Genomic DNA, 16,535 nt, shown 5'->3' with positions numbered 1-16,535 from the left:
TGGGCACCACTCTCCCTGTTTCTTTTCATCTCTGTGCTTTTCATGACCTCTGTCCTCTGCCAAATGTCTAAAGGCAGCATCCTTTGGGCTAGCTGGGCACGGAGGGCAAACAGTCTTAGAGGAACAAAAGGAAAACACTTGGTATCTTGTTTCCAAATGTTTGGGGAGATGGAAACATGACCAAGAACCTGGGCTTCCACACGGGCGCCTGATACTCCTCCAGTGGGAGCAATGTTGGTCCCGGAATCCGGCTCCTAGGAAGCTCTTCAGACTTACTTGTTCCCAGAGCAAAAGGAAGAGGACCGGCAAGCATTCCTGGGAGTCTGCATGCTTCAGAGAGTGAAATTCTGAGTTCGCTTTTGCATTGTCTGGGGAAGATCCTGCCTCTGCAAATGCCTCATGGCATCTCCTGAATCTGAAAAAGTGAAGAGAGAGACTATTTGCTTTGATGTAATCAGATTCTCCAGAATTTAATCCTATATCCTATTTATGGCTGAGTGAGCCATTCAAAATTAAAATGAACCTTTCATCCCTGTGTATCATAAATGGGCATTTATCAGGATTATATGATTTTTGCAATCCATCTGAATACGTAACCAGAATTTGTTTGCGTTCCGTTTCACCATGTAATTACCATGCAACAATAACAAAAGTGACATGTTTGAAGAACAGATAAAATGCTGTAAATTGGCCAGTAATGGTGATATTTCCTCATCTTCTGAAAAACCCATTTATTCTCTCTCAACAAATCAAGGCGTTGTCAGCCTGTCCTCATCTCGCGGCCAGAGGGGCTCCACCAATTTCTGGATGTGAGCGACTCCTGGAATGCAGATGAGGCCCTGGCTTGCCTCGATTTCTAAATCACCCATAATGGGGCCAAGACCTCCTGAGCACTAAAAAGAGCGAGCTGACATGCTGGGCAAACTGTTAATTTTTTCCTGAAGAAGCTGCTGGATCGCACATCCGTCACAGCGGTGTGGACCGTTACTCACTGGGTGGGGACGGGATCTGCTGCAGGTTTGCGGCTGGGTGGTGCTGAGATCCAATGGAGAAGTTGCAGAGTGCAGCCAGCCACCAGCTTCCCGGGCTTCAGTGGCTCAAGGGGTGGGGGACGTCATGGGGTGCGGCCGCTGTGCAACGTCCAAGCTCAGGTGGAGGCTGAGAAGGGCCCAGCAGAGCGCAGTGTGGGCAGCTGAGTCAGGTAGAGTGGTGGGGCGCACAAATGGGGACCACAGAGCAGGGCCAGGGATGCTGGGGTTCCGCGCTTGAAATCTCACACCGAGTGTGGGTGCTTCCCGGTGCTTCGCATGCCCCTAACAATCATCTCACACATTCCACTCTGTCCTGTCCAACCCAGGATCAGAGCCACCTCAGAGGAACCTCAGAATCTTGGGTTGGCTGCTCGGACATCGAGCAGAAGTGTGAGGTTTTTCTTCCTCTTTTTGTTCTGAACTCATCTGCTCATCTTGACTGAAATTTTGGCAGTTGGGGAAACTCGCTTTGCCAAAGGCTTCCAGGGAAGCACAGGCTGGGTTAGTTTACTGGTTTCCAGTATGTGTTTATTAAACAGTGGTGCTCTGTGGGGAAGAAACCATTTTTTAGGAATTGAGCAGCAGATGCAAACAGAAGACAAGTTTTTTTTTGTTTTTGTTTTTGTTTTTTTTTCCTGTTTTCATTGGGGATGTCATTATGAGCCTTCTTTCTACCATCGATGGCTGAAGGCCAAGCATCACTTATGCATCTAACATGCTAGTGACTTATTTAGAAAATTCAAACTAAGGAAAATAAAGACACGAAAGTAACACAAACATAGCCTTCAAATACCAACCTAGCTTCATCCTCCAAAAATGAAGGTGTAAACACAGGACGTCCTGTCCTGCCAAGGGAGCTGGGTTGTGGGTGTGAGAAAGATTTAAACCATGTGACAAGTCAGAGACAGGTGAGGACTCTAATGTCCAGATAAAAGTCAAGCTGGCATCAGTAGATCATACTCCTGGCAACTAATGGCACCAACCCGCTAGAGACAAATCTGGGTCCTTAAAACGTCAGGTGTGTGAAGAAGTACTGAGTCTCTGCATCGTGGGAGCCCCGTAGAAGGGGCCTTCATGGTCCGCTTGTCAGGAGAGTGCATATTACTGCCAGTCTGCTGAATAAGTGAGTGCTTAATACCTGTTGGACTTAAAAAAGAAACCCACTTATTTTAACAACCCTACTCACTTTTTCAGGAGAAAAGATAAATTCCAACAACATAAACAGTGAAGTGCTTCTTATAGCAAACAGAACCCAAAGAAAACCAAGCATTTTGATGAATATTATAAAATGCTTGAAAGAGCCAAGCAGCTTTCAGGCAGGTCCAGCCTGCCAGGTGCTAAGTGCTATTTTAAGTGGTGAGAGAGGGAATCCAAGGCTTCCTGGCCCTGAGTGGGACTCTTGTGTGGGAGGAACACTGGAGAGTTTGGGTGGATCCTGAGTCAGGGACACTGAAAAGGACCCAGGAAAACACAGTGGAACAGGCCACAGTCAGCTATGAATACATCTGTAATTCGAATACATCCATCAGGGTTTTCCTCTAAAATTATTTCCTGGAAACTGAGATTGTCCAGGTAGACTAACTTAAACTGCACTAACCAATGTTAGTTGTCAAAGCAAGTAACTCGCTGCCCTGATAAGCGGCTGTGGTGTGCCAGACTGCACCCCTTCCAGGGGGAGAACCACCAGTTTCTCTTGAGATCTGCGCCATGTTGGAACTTAGGACCCTGGGAAACCAAGCAAGCAGCTCGCCTCCCTGGTAGGCAATAGTGAACCCACTCTCCCTACCCCTCTTCCTCTGTCCCCCCCCCATTAGCAAATGAAAACCAGAAATCTGAGCATCTCTTGGGAGGTTGACCATAGCAAATAAGGGGGATTTCCTGCTACTATCTCTTTGAAGGCAAATATTTTTATTACTTTTTTATTTTAATCTGATTAGTGGTACTGCTCTATTCAATATTGTTTTGATAAGTTCCGTAATGTTCTGTATTTCATTTTATTTTGATATACGTGATTGAAAGAACAACTATGGTAAAGATAACAAAATACACTGCGATACCTATTACTGTTACCCCGATAACCTGCTGTGAAGTTCTGTACCAATTTCACTACATGGTCTCAGGTCACTTTATTCTGTCTTGTTCTGTTGTATTTTACTAATTTCAAAAAAATGTTATTTGTCAATGAGTAATAATTTAAAAACAATTCAAGGATATTGTCCACTTTAGTTTTATTACTTTAGGTTGAAAGGAAAACATGTAAAGCAGAAACGACTGCTTATAAATAACATTGTTTTATTTTTTCTTTGTTATACCATTAATATAGCTTCCTAACAAACAATAAAAAAACTAAAAATAATCTCAAATACTTTTCTAACAGTTTCATTTTACAACACCAATCAGATCACTTTTCTTTTTCTTTTTAAAAGACAAAAGAAAAAAGAAGCAAAGAGTTTTAAAATGTATATCAACAGTGATTCCTCACTTTCATGAAATATCTGCCCAAAGGGAAATGTATTAAAGGGAAGCAATTTCTTGTCAAGAGGAAACCAATTAATAATGTTGAAATGAATACATTAATAAAAGCAGCATTTTGAAATTTTGTATGTAAACTGCATACATATGTGCTATAAATATTCATATATGGACGTATTAACTGTATCCCTACTGATTTTTAAGACAGGGTCTCATGGTATAGTTCAGGCTACCCTTAAACTCAGCTGGCCTTAAACTCTTGGAGATCCTCCTGCTTCAGCCTCCTGAGGGCCGGGATTATAGGAGGGTGTCACAATGCCAGGTGTAGCTCCTGACATTTGAAAAGGACAGGATGAGTGATAAAATCTTTGTCTCCAAATCCTAAGACCAATGAACTGGTACATTTTAGTTTGCCATGAATTTTCTTTTAAAGAGGTGTCAGATAATTGAAAAATAAAAACAAACAACTCTGAGGGATACACAGCCCTAAAAACAGTACGGAGGATAAAATGAGCAGGGAAGGGGATGTCTGCAGCACAGTCCGGCCAGATCAAGGGTCACAAATACGTGGAGTCAGCTCAGCTCCGTGGCCTTGCCCACCTGCATGGGCCGCCTGGGGAATAGGTTGTCATATAGGAAGGGAAGAGGCCAGAGCACAGTGAATTCTCAGTTGAAGACGCGTGGCCTGGTATGGAGCAGGGGACAATTTTTTCGCCTTTTCAAGGTGGTCAGATGATGTGTGATTTGGATGCTTGGGGTCCTCAGGACCTGTTCATTGCCAGAAACTAATATGACTCCATGCAAAATACAGATCAGGGGGGTTCCCATTCTAGAGACATTTAGGTCATATTTAACATTTCACCACTGTGATGTGACTGGAATGTGGCTCTGTGCTGACCTTTGCTAGGGACAGTGCAGAGGGCCAGAGTCGGCCCTGTGTGGAGACCTTGGACCTTGTGGCTCACCATCCCCACAGAACATGGAATTTGCTCCTTCTGCAGGGACGAGGTGGAAAATGTGAAGGGGGCTCCCTGTGCAGAGAAGCCATGGGAGCATCTTCGGCAGATGTGTGCCCGGGCCGAAAGCAGCATGCACAGTGACCTTGGATGTCACTGAGCCCCCGGCCACTTCAGCACCTGAGTGTCCCTTCGGAGGCCACACTGTTTACCTGGGCTCAGAAATTTTAGACCTTCAGCTTTTTCAGAAATGGAATTAAAGAACAAAGCAAATTCTCAATAGATCTTTGAGCATTGTCCACTGTTACAAAGAAGTCTCAAAGCAAGTAAGGTATCTACCATCACTCTCCTACATAAATCCAGTGAGTATGTAGACAAAAATAATTCAAAAATGGCAAATTCCTAGCGACAAGCTTTCAGAAAGCAATCACCTAAGGTCACTTTATCTCCTACAAATGCTCTGAGGATCTCACCCGGCAATGTGTTGTCCCCTAAACACCTCCTTCTCTTACCACATGCCTCTAGGAGAAAAGAGAATTCTTGGAAGAAACATGTACCGTTGGCAAACCAGAAGGTCTCTCGAATCACAGGAGGACTCTCCCTTCCCTGCTTGGCAGGGGATGTATGTGTTTACGTTCAGGGGACCACTGAACAGAGATCTGTTCTTTATTGCCTTTCAAAGCTCTTTCTGGACAACTTGCAGAATTAAAAAACAAACTACAGAAAAGTGATGGACTCTTGTGACCTTTACTCAGCAAACACAAGTCATGAGAAATAGGATAATATAGCAATTATTAATTCTGAATGATGAGGATAACAAAGCAGCTCCATTGAATTAAGTACTTTAGAATCTCTGATGCTATGAAGCACATGATGGAGAAATACCTCAATACTAATCATAAAACAAAAAAATTTCTTTTTCTTTTTGCTTGGATGTAAAGCAATAGCTTAGATTTTTAAAAGGGGATTTAGATTCCTTTCACTTTCTCTTATTCACCTTGTAAAGGGGTCAAGCCATCGCCAGAAATCTGAATTCTTGGGAGAGCCATTTAACCCTTCAAATAAATTGATTCAATAGTCTAATGATTTACTCCAATGATTAAAATTTAAAATCAGTTTCTTACACTTGAGTTGATCTTAAAAAAATATCAGCCTTTGGGAAGAGAGAGGTAGATGTCAGGATGAACAGAATTTACAGTTCAGTCATGGTGAATTTTAAAAATACACTTTTCTTTCAATAATTGTTTTATGTGCTACATGAGGTAAAATTTATAAAATCTGCACTAAAATAATGTTGAGGGCACTCTGGTGATAACGATGAGGTTTATTTTTGTCAAAATGTCTGCGGCAAACATTAATTGCTCTTTGCTAACCATGAACTTTATATTAAGTTGTCCAAAGCTATAAAATTAAGCCAAATTCAAGGACTATGAAATCACCAGACTCTCAGCCTTCTGATAAGGACCTGGAGGATGGGGTGACGGGAGAGGTGCTCCTGCTCTGGAAACCAGTGGTGCTCACATCTGTCTGAGCACCGCATGCATACACGGACTGAGCACACATTAGCAAGCATCGATGTCAGATCAAAATAAGGAAATCAACTGCTTTTTCTACCTAGAAATGGCTGGAAATCACCAGAGAATTCAGAGGGCACAGGTGTTCGCGTTAGCACCATGGACAGCGTCCCTGCCGCAGCACTGCGTGTGCCGCAAGCCAGTGATCCATTGGTCTGAGGCAAGCTGATTTCTGCTTTGAAATCAGGAAGCGCCCAGTCATTTCAGAGCAAAGGGCGGGTGAATTAAAAACCGGAACACGTTTCTTCCTCGCTCCTCTTCTTAGGGGGATTTTCCTGAAGCGGCGGCAGGAGCTGCAGGGGTGCTTTTTGGAAGGGGAAAGCCCAGTCCTAAGCCTTTGGGCCTCTGCACGGCCTGAATGGGCTCTGCGATGCCCTTGCCGTCCCGGCCCAGGCCCGACCCCGGGCTCCAGCCCATGCTCTGCAGCATGCGGTTCCCGATGTTGTTTTCCAGGATGGGCTGGGCGTTTTCACCGACGACCCCTAAAACGAGAACGTGAGAGCATCCGTCAGAGCCGAGGAGGGAGCCCCTCAGCTTTGAAACCTGTGTTCTCCTAAGCGTTTTGTTGGCAGCGAAGGCCCAGCGCAGGTTACTGGCGTCGCGCTTCAGGTTCAGCTCCCAGGACCCACCGCAAGTGAGCTGGCCACGAAGGGCCCTTGTCTTGCTAAGACTGGACCCACCTCTACAGGCTTTTGCTTTCTCACAGGTAAAATGGGCACAATCCAACAGACTGCCTGACTCCTGCTGCCTTAGGTCAGGGGGGTCATGTGTGTCCAGAACATTCTTCACACCATGACCTACTCTGCACATGGGTTCATTTTCATTGCCGCATGAGCCTCAGAGAGAACCCTAAAATCACACCTTACATTTGCCCAGGACCTTGATGTTCAATGTCCAAAATTAAAACCAAGCAGCAAGCACCACTGGGGGCATCTTAAGCTCCTAGGAATTTACACTCCTGGACTCTTCTTGCTATTTATTATTTAGTCCTCTAATTCTCTTCCACCTTGTCTTCACGGGTCCACAGTTTAGTGACTACTGCAGCAGTGAGGACAGAGGGAAGCCATCATGAAGACATACACAGGTGTGATGGGAGCAGACAGTGCATACGTAAACAAACATGACTACGGTAAAAGACACTTGGCATTGGTCCCCCTCCGGATACTTTGCCTCACTTCAAACACACGCATGCCCTTGTTCTGGTCACTTCTGAAGCAGATCTGGAAGTATTCTTTCATTAGCATCGCTAGTCATGCTGCCAGGGCCACCTTGATGTCCCCAATCAGTTTGAGACATTTATCTTTCCCAGTCATTCTCACTCAGAGAAGGGCCAGCAAGACACACTGCCATGTTCTCATGAGTCTGTCTTTCATCTGGCAGCCACATTCCCTGTATTTTTGACCACCCTCATAAAGACACTCTGGAAAGAGGACCTCCAGAACCGCTTCAGAGAGCAGCAAGAAGGATGGGATGAATGTGTGCAAACTAAGTGTGCGGAGGGGAGCTGCGAGGAGGACTGTGGCAAGGTGTCTTTTACTATACAAGATTTAAACGCTCACCATGTATTATGATCATACTACATATCTTCATAAGCCTCCAGGGGTAAAGGTTGCTTCCTTTTAAAAATTTCATTTGTCCGTGTTTGCAGAACATCTTGATTACATTCTTCGTGGAGAGGTGGTGGTGTGCAAACACAATGTATGTTAATTTTTTTTACTTCCCCATCTTCCTCCCTCTTTCTTTCTCTAGATTTCCTTTCCCATTTGTAAAAGATCTATCTCCTTATTTCCTATTATTCATTCTTTATTTTACTTTATTTATACTTTGGGTTGCTCATATAAGAGAAAGGATATAGTGTGTAACTTTCACTATCTGATTTGTTTCACTTAACACTATGGTCTTGAGGTGCAACCTTTTTCCTACAAGTGACTCCAATGGATTCTGTTTATGACTGTGTAGTACTCCATTGTGCATAAATGCCACAACTTTTTTTACCCATTCGTGAGCTGATGGAGATGTCAGACTCAGCTATTGGGAGCTGAGCCACCCTACACATGCGTATGAATGTGTCTCTGTGATAGGGTGCCTTTCACTCTTTGGGGAAGATGCCTACAAGGCAGATGGCTGGGAAGTGGACTTTCTAATCTTGGGATTTTGAGAACTCTCCACACTGACTTCCTTACTGGATGCACCAGTGCACAGTCCCACCAACAGTGCAGGGACTTGCCTCCCCAGGCCTGCTAGTGTTTGGGTAACTCCCTTTTTAAAGACTCGAGGATGCTTCAGGTGTGTCAGGTCTAGCACGTCCCCATGCTGAAACACAGACTGTGTCATCCAGGCAGAGGCCAGAATGGGCAGCTCAGTCTCCTCACAAACTCCTGGACAGCCAGTCTCTAGCATCCACCTACACCCTGCATCCTGCCTACACCTTCTCCTAGATCATTAACTTTTTTCCTTGATCATCAGTTTGCTTGCTCTCTGCCTCAGGAATATGATAGCATTTCCTCCCTACCTCTATACCATTCCACCTTAGTAAAACACACACACATGCTAGGACTCTCTGTCCTGCTCCTAGGAGGCTGTCCACAGTAGCCACATGAGGGCCAGAAGAGTCCTCAGCATCAATGACCACAACAATATGTATGATTTTGGGTCCTCCCCGTACCATGGTACCATTTCTTGGCCTGGAAGGTGGTTACACAGATGAGAAATTTATCAGTGTGCTTTAAATGGTACCTCTACATTTTCATGTGCTCCTGGGCACATATATTCACAGTACAAGAGGAGAAGCAGTGCCAGCACTGCCCTGATGGATACCTTATCTACTAATTTGCATGTGGTGTACTGGGAAACAGCAACAACATTGCTCCCTACCATCCTGACCTGCAGAACAAGAAACCTGCAAAAGAGCTAGAGATGCTTTACTAACCGCACCTCTCTTATTTGCCAGGGAGAGATCACCCATTGACTTTCAAGGCCCATGTCAAACATTTTGGCATTCTTACTCTGCAGTACATTGTAGGACTTGGAATAATAGTAGTGATTCTTGGCATTTACTAAATTCATTACAGGGAGTAAGAACTGAGTCACCACAGCAATCACTGGCTTTTCATTAAATGGATTCTCAATGAAGAACCTAAACATGGAGCAGAAAAACAAAGGAATAAAAAACACTTCTATCTGACTACAGCTCTGATGGCAAAGGACAGTATCAAAGAACATGTCTTCGCTATGGTTTATGGTTTGAACAAGGGAAAACATACACATACAGAGATTTTATATTGCAGAGGGACTTCCTGCAAAAACAGAGAAGACTCCTTTGTCAGACATCTTGCTAAACATGCTCAAAGGCAGTTAGGTTTTCATTTGGAGTCCTGGTAATGGTGCTGGCCCTGCCCCCGCCTCTCAGGCCTGGGCTTTCTCTGGGCAGCAGCAGGTGCCCTCTGCTAGGGAGCACTGAGCACCAGTACCTTGATTTCCTATCCCTGACTTTTCAGTGACGGCCACAAGTTAATTTATTTTGTCCAGACCAGAGGTCTAATGCTGCTCCAGGCTACACATCTGCTAATATTCATATTTTTGGTGCACTAGTTAGCAAAAGATTGACTTGAAAATTTGACATTGAAGAAAAAGTATGGAGCCTGTTGAAAACACCTCTATAGAAACTGCCAAGTGATGTCCGTTTGGGGTTCCAAAGGGAACTGCAAATGGTAACTGATTCCCCACCACCAATTTAAGACACTGGTGTTTCAATCCTGCAGACTTGGTGGTGGCAGCCTACTGCTGAGTTTGTGTTTTTATAAAGGAGAAAATGAGCCCATTCTAATTTTTAAAATGCTGCTTTCATTTCTTATCTTTGCAAAATAAACTATCATTTTGTACTCTTAAGAGAACAAGCAGGTAAAGGACATTAATTAATTTAATACTTAAGTGCTGAGCCTCTCCATACAGAAAATCAAGCTAAAACCTTTGCACTGCACAGTGCTTTAGAGTGTGGTTCTCTGTGGGTCTCTGGCCCTGTTCCGTGAGGCTGAGACCTGGGAGTACACAACTCAGCCTCAGCCCAGGCGATGCCATGGTCATCCTGTCCTTTCCTTGGGCCCCACAGCGGCTCAAGAGATGAAACCCTAGCATCAGCCTTGCTTAGCCATGAATCCACCTAGCTGGCTGCAGGTTGCAGTGACACGTTGTTAGTCCTTTGGCTCTTGAAGTGCTGCACCTGATGCATGGAAGGCAGCTGGCACGGGCTGCAGGGCCACCAGCTCCGACCCTGCCCTGCACTCAGGTCTTCATTAGTTCACATCGCTCTTCTCTCATCTCTGGGCAGGGCTATTAATATTATTATTACTAGTGGTTATTAAAACAGTGAGTTTTAACACTAGAAGCTCTTCTCAATAACTAATTTAGGGATACAGACTTAGAGTATTTTTAAGAACTCAAAGAGAAGCATTAAGTAAGCACAGTCTGAAAGGTGAAAAGGGGGCAGTGTTCTTACTGATGGTCAAATGCTCTGTTTTGTTTTTTAGTGTAGAAAAGCCTCATTAACTGAGTGTTCTATATTTGATCTATACCATGCAGCCGTGTTTCATATAACTCATTAAAAAATCAGTTCAAATACCCTAGTTAAAAAATAAAGTGCACTTACAGACCAAAAAAAAAATAGATGAGCTTAAGAAAAGTATGGAAGTCATGAATGGTCAGCATAGGAAAGAAATGGAATCCGTAAGGCAAATGCAAGCAGATACCCAGGAGGAGAAAAATTCCATTGAGAATATTCATGGCAGATTAAGCCAATCTGAGGACAAGATCTCAGATATAGAAGACAGGCTTGCAGTTAGCAATCATGAGAAGAAAGTCTTCTTAAAAATAGCAAGGGATCATGAAAAATTAGTCCAATAGCCGCTAATAAGGTGAAGAATAACTTAAGATGGATTTCAGTCAATGAAAAAGCAAGAGATACCACAAAAGATATTAAAAAACTGTTCACAGACATATGGGAGAAAACTTCCTTGGTAGAGAAAAAGAATTTGACATAGAAATAAGTGAGGTACACAGAACTTCAATTAGCCATGACCAAAAAACCCAAAAACCAAAAAACCCAAACAAAAACAAAACAAACAAACAAAAACCCCTACAGGTATATCATAGTCAAGAATCCAGAAAATCAACACGAGCAGAATCTTAAAAGTTGTTAGGGAAAAGAAACAAATCATCTATAAAGGAAAGCCCATCAAAATGACAGCTGAATTCTCAGCACAAACCCTTAATTCAAGGAGAGCTGAGAGTAAAGTATTGCAAGTTTTAAAGGAAAGCAACCTTCAACACAGATTTGAGTACCCTGGAAAAACTATCTTTCAAAACTGATGGAAAAAGAAGACACTTCTGTGACAAAAACATCTGAAATTAATAACCACAAAACCAGGACTCCAAAATGTTTTAAAGAATATTCTAGAAAGAGATAACAAGGACTACAACTCCCTGAACCCCAACAGAAGGAACCCAAAGGGAAGGCAAACAATTAAGCAGAGGGAGGGGAAAAGAAGAGGGGGAGTCAACAACAGGAAAATAAAATGACAAGGATAAGCGAATACATATCAATTTTAATCATCAATGCCAATGGTCTCAATTCAACAATCAAAAGACATGAATTGGTAGAATGGATCAATAAGCAAGATCCTACCAGACGCTGCACTCAAGAGATACATTTAACTCAGAAAGAAATTCATAGACTGAAAGTCAACTGATGCAAAGAAACATTGCATGCAATAGGAACTCAGAAAAAAGCATGGGTAGCTACTCTGTTGGCAGGCAAAGTGAATTTCAAGCCAAGACTAATTAAGAGAGATAAAGAAGTTCACTGTATCCTTTGAAAAAGGGAATAATCCAAGAAGAGATAACAATCATAAATATGTATGCAACAAATACCAGTGCGCCCAAATATATAAGATAAATACTAGTGGGCATAAAAACCAAATACGCCCTTAAAAAATTGTATTGGAGGATCCCAATACTACACTCACAAGAAGACAGATCAACTAGACAAAAAATCAACAATGAGATATTGGGACTGAACCAAACCTTTGAACAAATGGATTTAGTAGATGTCTGCAGAGTGTCCCACCTTACAATATCAGAATACACATTCTGCTCAGCTGCACACAGAATGTTCTCCAAAACAGACAACTCTATACTAGCTCACAGATCATGCCTAAGAAAATGCAAAGGAATTAGAATTATCTCATACTTATTATCAGACCACAGTGCAATGAAACTGAAAACCCAAGGCAAAAGGAACCACAAAAACTTCATGAACACATGGAAATTAAAGAGCACTCTCTTGATCAACCAATTGGTCAAAAATGAAATTAAAGAAATTATACAGTTCTGACAGTTGAGTTGTAATGAAAATGCAACATACCAGAATTTATGGGGCAAAATGAAGCAGTACTATGAGGGAAATTTATAGCAGTAAATACCTGTATCACAAAAACAGAGCAAGCACATATAAACAACTTAAACGTGAACCTCCAACTTCTACCTGAAGAACAGCATCTATGACAAACCAATAGCCGATATCACACTAAATGGACAAAAGCTAAAAACTTTCTAAAATCAAGAATGAGACAAACATGTCCACTGTCTCCACTGTCTTTCAATATAACCCTGGAAACTTTAGCCAGAGGAATTAGACAAGAGAAAGAAATAAAAGGAATACAGATAGGAAAGGAAGAAGTCAAAGTATCATTATCTGTAGATGACATAATACTCTGCATAGAAGACCCCAAAAACTAAAAAATTGGTAGCTTTTAATAAGCAACCTCAGTAAAATAGCTAGATACAAAGTCAGCACTCAAAAATCAATAGCCTTCCTGTACACAAATAACAAAGTCAGTGCGAGAGAAATCAGGGAAACAACACCTTTCACAATAGCATCTAAAATAATGAAATAGCTGGAAATCAATCTAATGAAGGATGTAAGACCTCTGTATTGAAATCTTCAGTACTCTGAATAAGGAGGCTATCAGAAAATGGAAATATATCCTTTGCTCTTGGGTAAGAAGAACCAATGGCCATATTTCCAAAATTGTAAGACAGATTTAATGCAATTTTGATCAAAGTTCCAATAGCATATCTCACAGAATTAGAGAAAACAATCCTAAAATTCATCTGGAATCAGACGAGACCTGAATAGCAAAGGCCGTTCTGGGCAGCAAAGGTACAATCCCTGACTTGGATTTATACTGTAAATCTACTGTACCAGCAAAACAACAAACAAACAAACAAAACCACACACAAACATCTGAAGATCAGTGGAACAGATTAGAAGATATAGAAATATCTCCAGACATACTAAGCCACCTCACCTTTGACAAGGTGCAAAAAACATTCACTGGACAAAAGTCTCTTCAATAAATGGTATTGCAAAAACTGGCTCCACACATGCTGAAGATTAAAATTGGACCCATACCTTTCACTATGTACTAAACTAAATTCATAATGGATCAAAGATCTAAATATTAAAACAAAAACATCAAATCTGTAACACTCTAGAAGACACTGGTATAGACAAGGACTTTATGAACAAAATCCAAATTGCACAGGAACTACCACAAAGAATCAACAACTGGGATCTCATTGCATTGAAAAGCTTTTTGCACAGCAAGAAAAACCACCAAAGAGTGAAGAGACAACCCACAAGGTGGTAATAAATGTTTGCCAATTGTTCCTCAAATGATTACTATTCAAAACACATAAAGGAAAAAAAAAAATCAGACTTCCCAGATTTAAAAACTCAATCCAAAAATAGGCATCTGAAATGGATACACACTTCTTAGATGAAGAGATACAAACAGCAAATAAATACATGAAAAAATGTTCAACATCACTGCCATTTGAGAAATACAAATGAAAACAACACTGAGATTCCTTACTTCAGAAAGAATGGCCATAATCAGACATCAACCAATAACAAATGCTGGAAGGGATGTGGGGTACAAGGAACACTTCTGCACTGTTGGTGGAGTGTAGACTGGTGAAATTATTGTGGAAATCAGTGTGGACAGTCCTCTAAAAATCAGGATTGGAGGTCCCATTTGACCCAGCTATTCCCCTTCTGAGTATCTTCCCAGAAGAATTAAAAACATCCTACCACAGCAATATATGTGTACCCATGTTTGTAACAGCACAATTTGTTATAGCTAAATCTTGGAAACAAGATGCCAAATATCCATCAACTGAAGAATGGATAAAAAAGGCCATAAAAAAGCCATAATGAAGGATAAACTTGAGATTTTTATAGGTAAATGGATGCAACTTGAGATCATTCTGATAAGTGAAACAAATCAGACTTGCATATGTAAACACTGTATTGTCTCCCTAGTGTGAGAAGCTGAAAGAGTAAATAACACCCAAAATGTACAATAGCTATTGTGAATGGAAAGAGACTCTTTAAAAGGAAAAGGAAACTGGGATGGGAGATGTAAACATCGTATTGTCTCCCTAGTGTGAGAAGCTGACGGAAACTATGTATATAATTTACATATAATTATCATATATGTAATATATATGTTTGTGCTAACATTGTTTGGACAGTTAAATGCAGATTCTTGTACTCTGAGTAACTACTTTAAAGATAACAATATGCAATGTGGTAACCATTGTTACCCTCTAATTATGTGCTTTTTTTTCTCTTTAAAAAAATAGAATGCACATTTCAAAATAATGGAAAAACAATTTCTCTTTTTCTTAAGTAATGAAAACTGAATGAAAGACGACATATTCTTGGTAACAGATGTTTTTGTGTTACTTAAATATATTTCTTATGGAATGGTATATTTCAAAAATATGCACTTTTAAAAATCTGAAATAAATTCTCCACACTCCAGGCCTGCAGGGGCTGTTTCCCTGCTGTGGCACCTTCACCGCCAGGCCATGGCCAGCAGGGTCAGTGCGTGATGTGACCTCCAAGACTTAGCGCAGGGGTGAGGCGGGGAGTTCTGGTTTCCTCAGGTAGGGGGGCCTCTACGCCACACAGCGAGTAAGCTGCGGTTCTGACTCTGGTTAACTGCATTTCCAAACTCTGTCTCTTTGTACTATAGGCATTACCTTCTTCTAAGAGACTTTAGTGGAGAGCATGCTTCAAACCACTGAAGAAAATTAACAGAGTAATGCATGAATCGTAATAGTACCTTCTCTCCATCTGTACATGGAAATATCTACACTGACATATTGGGATAACTCAGAATGAAATGATGCTCTGCATCCCTCAGAAATTACAAGTGTTTCCATATGCATCTGTTCCTTTGATCTGCCCCATTTATAGACAAAACTGCTGTTTAGAGAGGTCAGTCAACTAGTTAGAAGGTGTCCCAGTAGGAAGTTAAACTGAGGATACTCAAGTCTAATCCATTTCACTGACTTAGAATTATTTTCTATTAGGTCATTTTTTCTCCCACATTTTCCCAAGTGACTGAGCTTTTAAATCTATTCAAATATTTTAAGCTCTTGGAAGAAACTATTAGCTTAAATAGGTATCACAAATCTGATAATAAGTCTAAAATATCTTCAAGATCATTTTTGTGTGATAAATTCAGCATTGATGGTTTTCTTTTGCTATGTTTAAATTACACCTTAAGTTTTAGTTGTTTTTATTATAAAAAGCATATACTAGTGTCATTCTTTTAAACACCCTAATTATCTTGGAATATAAGTGATGGATTCATACCATTTATATTTATTACAATTACTGATATATCTGGATTTACTTTTATTTTATTATTCAGTATGATTAATCTTGTGCTTTTTTTTGCATTTTTGTGTCCTTTTGGAGCATCTACTGCTTTCTTACACTAGCTAGAAAATTACATGCTATATTTCTGTTATTTTAGTGAGTATCTTTCAAAATCAAACATATATCTATCTTGTCATCACACACTTTACATATTATCATGGCCCACAATTTTAGATTCATCAAAATCTCATCCAAATTAATTGTCTTCATAGTCATTAATATTATTACTTTCACCTATTCAATATTAATTTAGCTTTCAGGGTGTCATTTCTTATTCTCATCTTTTTAAATGGATGTTATTTTCTTCTACATAAGATACTAAGTTTACTGATGATCAGTTTTTACTTGAAAGTGATTTTACTTCATCCTCAGTCTTGGGTAATAATTTAGCTAGGTACATAACTTTAGGTTGGTTTGGTTATTTTTATCTTAGCACTTTAAAAATATTATCTCCTATTTCCTAGATTCTATTGCTTTTCTTTTTTAAAGTTAGCTGAAGTACAGCTCCATTCTTATGAAGGTTATATAATTTTTCTCCTTGGCTATTCTTAAGTTCTCTTTGTTTTTGGTATTCAAAGTTTACTACAATGTGCCTAGTTAGGACTTCTGTTATGGTTTATACCTAGAGGTTCCCCAAAGAGCATCACGCATGCATGGGTGGGGCTCCTGAAAGGTGACTGGATTGTGGGGAGCCCAGTCTGAAGAGGCAGGT

At 41.0% G+C, this 16,535-nt stretch overlaps 1 protein-coding gene across 1 annotated transcript in view; it reads right to left on the bottom strand.

Annotated features, from left to right (window-relative positions):
• Positions 1 to 3,242: 3,242 nt before the first annotated feature.
• Positions 3,243 to 16,535, bottom strand: part of Gpatch2 (G-patch domain containing 2) — a 145,691-nt gene continuing 132,398 nt past the window's right edge. The window contains exon 10 of the mRNA XM_003474234.5: positions 3,243 to 6,515. Within this exon, the coding sequence (XP_003474282.1) occupies positions 6,295 to 6,515 (221 nt within the window). The 3' untranslated portion in view covers positions 3,243 to 6,294. The remainder of the gene's footprint in view (positions 6,516 to 16,535) is intronic.

Source organism: Cavia porcellus, unplaced genomic scaffold, assembly GCF_034190915.1.
Source record: "Cavia porcellus strain 051 isolate PalLab524CR breed Dunkin Hartley unplaced genomic scaffold, mCavPor4.1 scaffold_26, whole genome shotgun sequence".
Classification (NCBI taxonomy): Eukaryota; Metazoa; Chordata; class Mammalia; order Rodentia; family Caviidae; genus Cavia; species Cavia porcellus.
The sequence above is the reverse complement of the archived record's forward strand: the minus strand, read 5'-3'. Positions and strand labels throughout refer to the sequence as shown.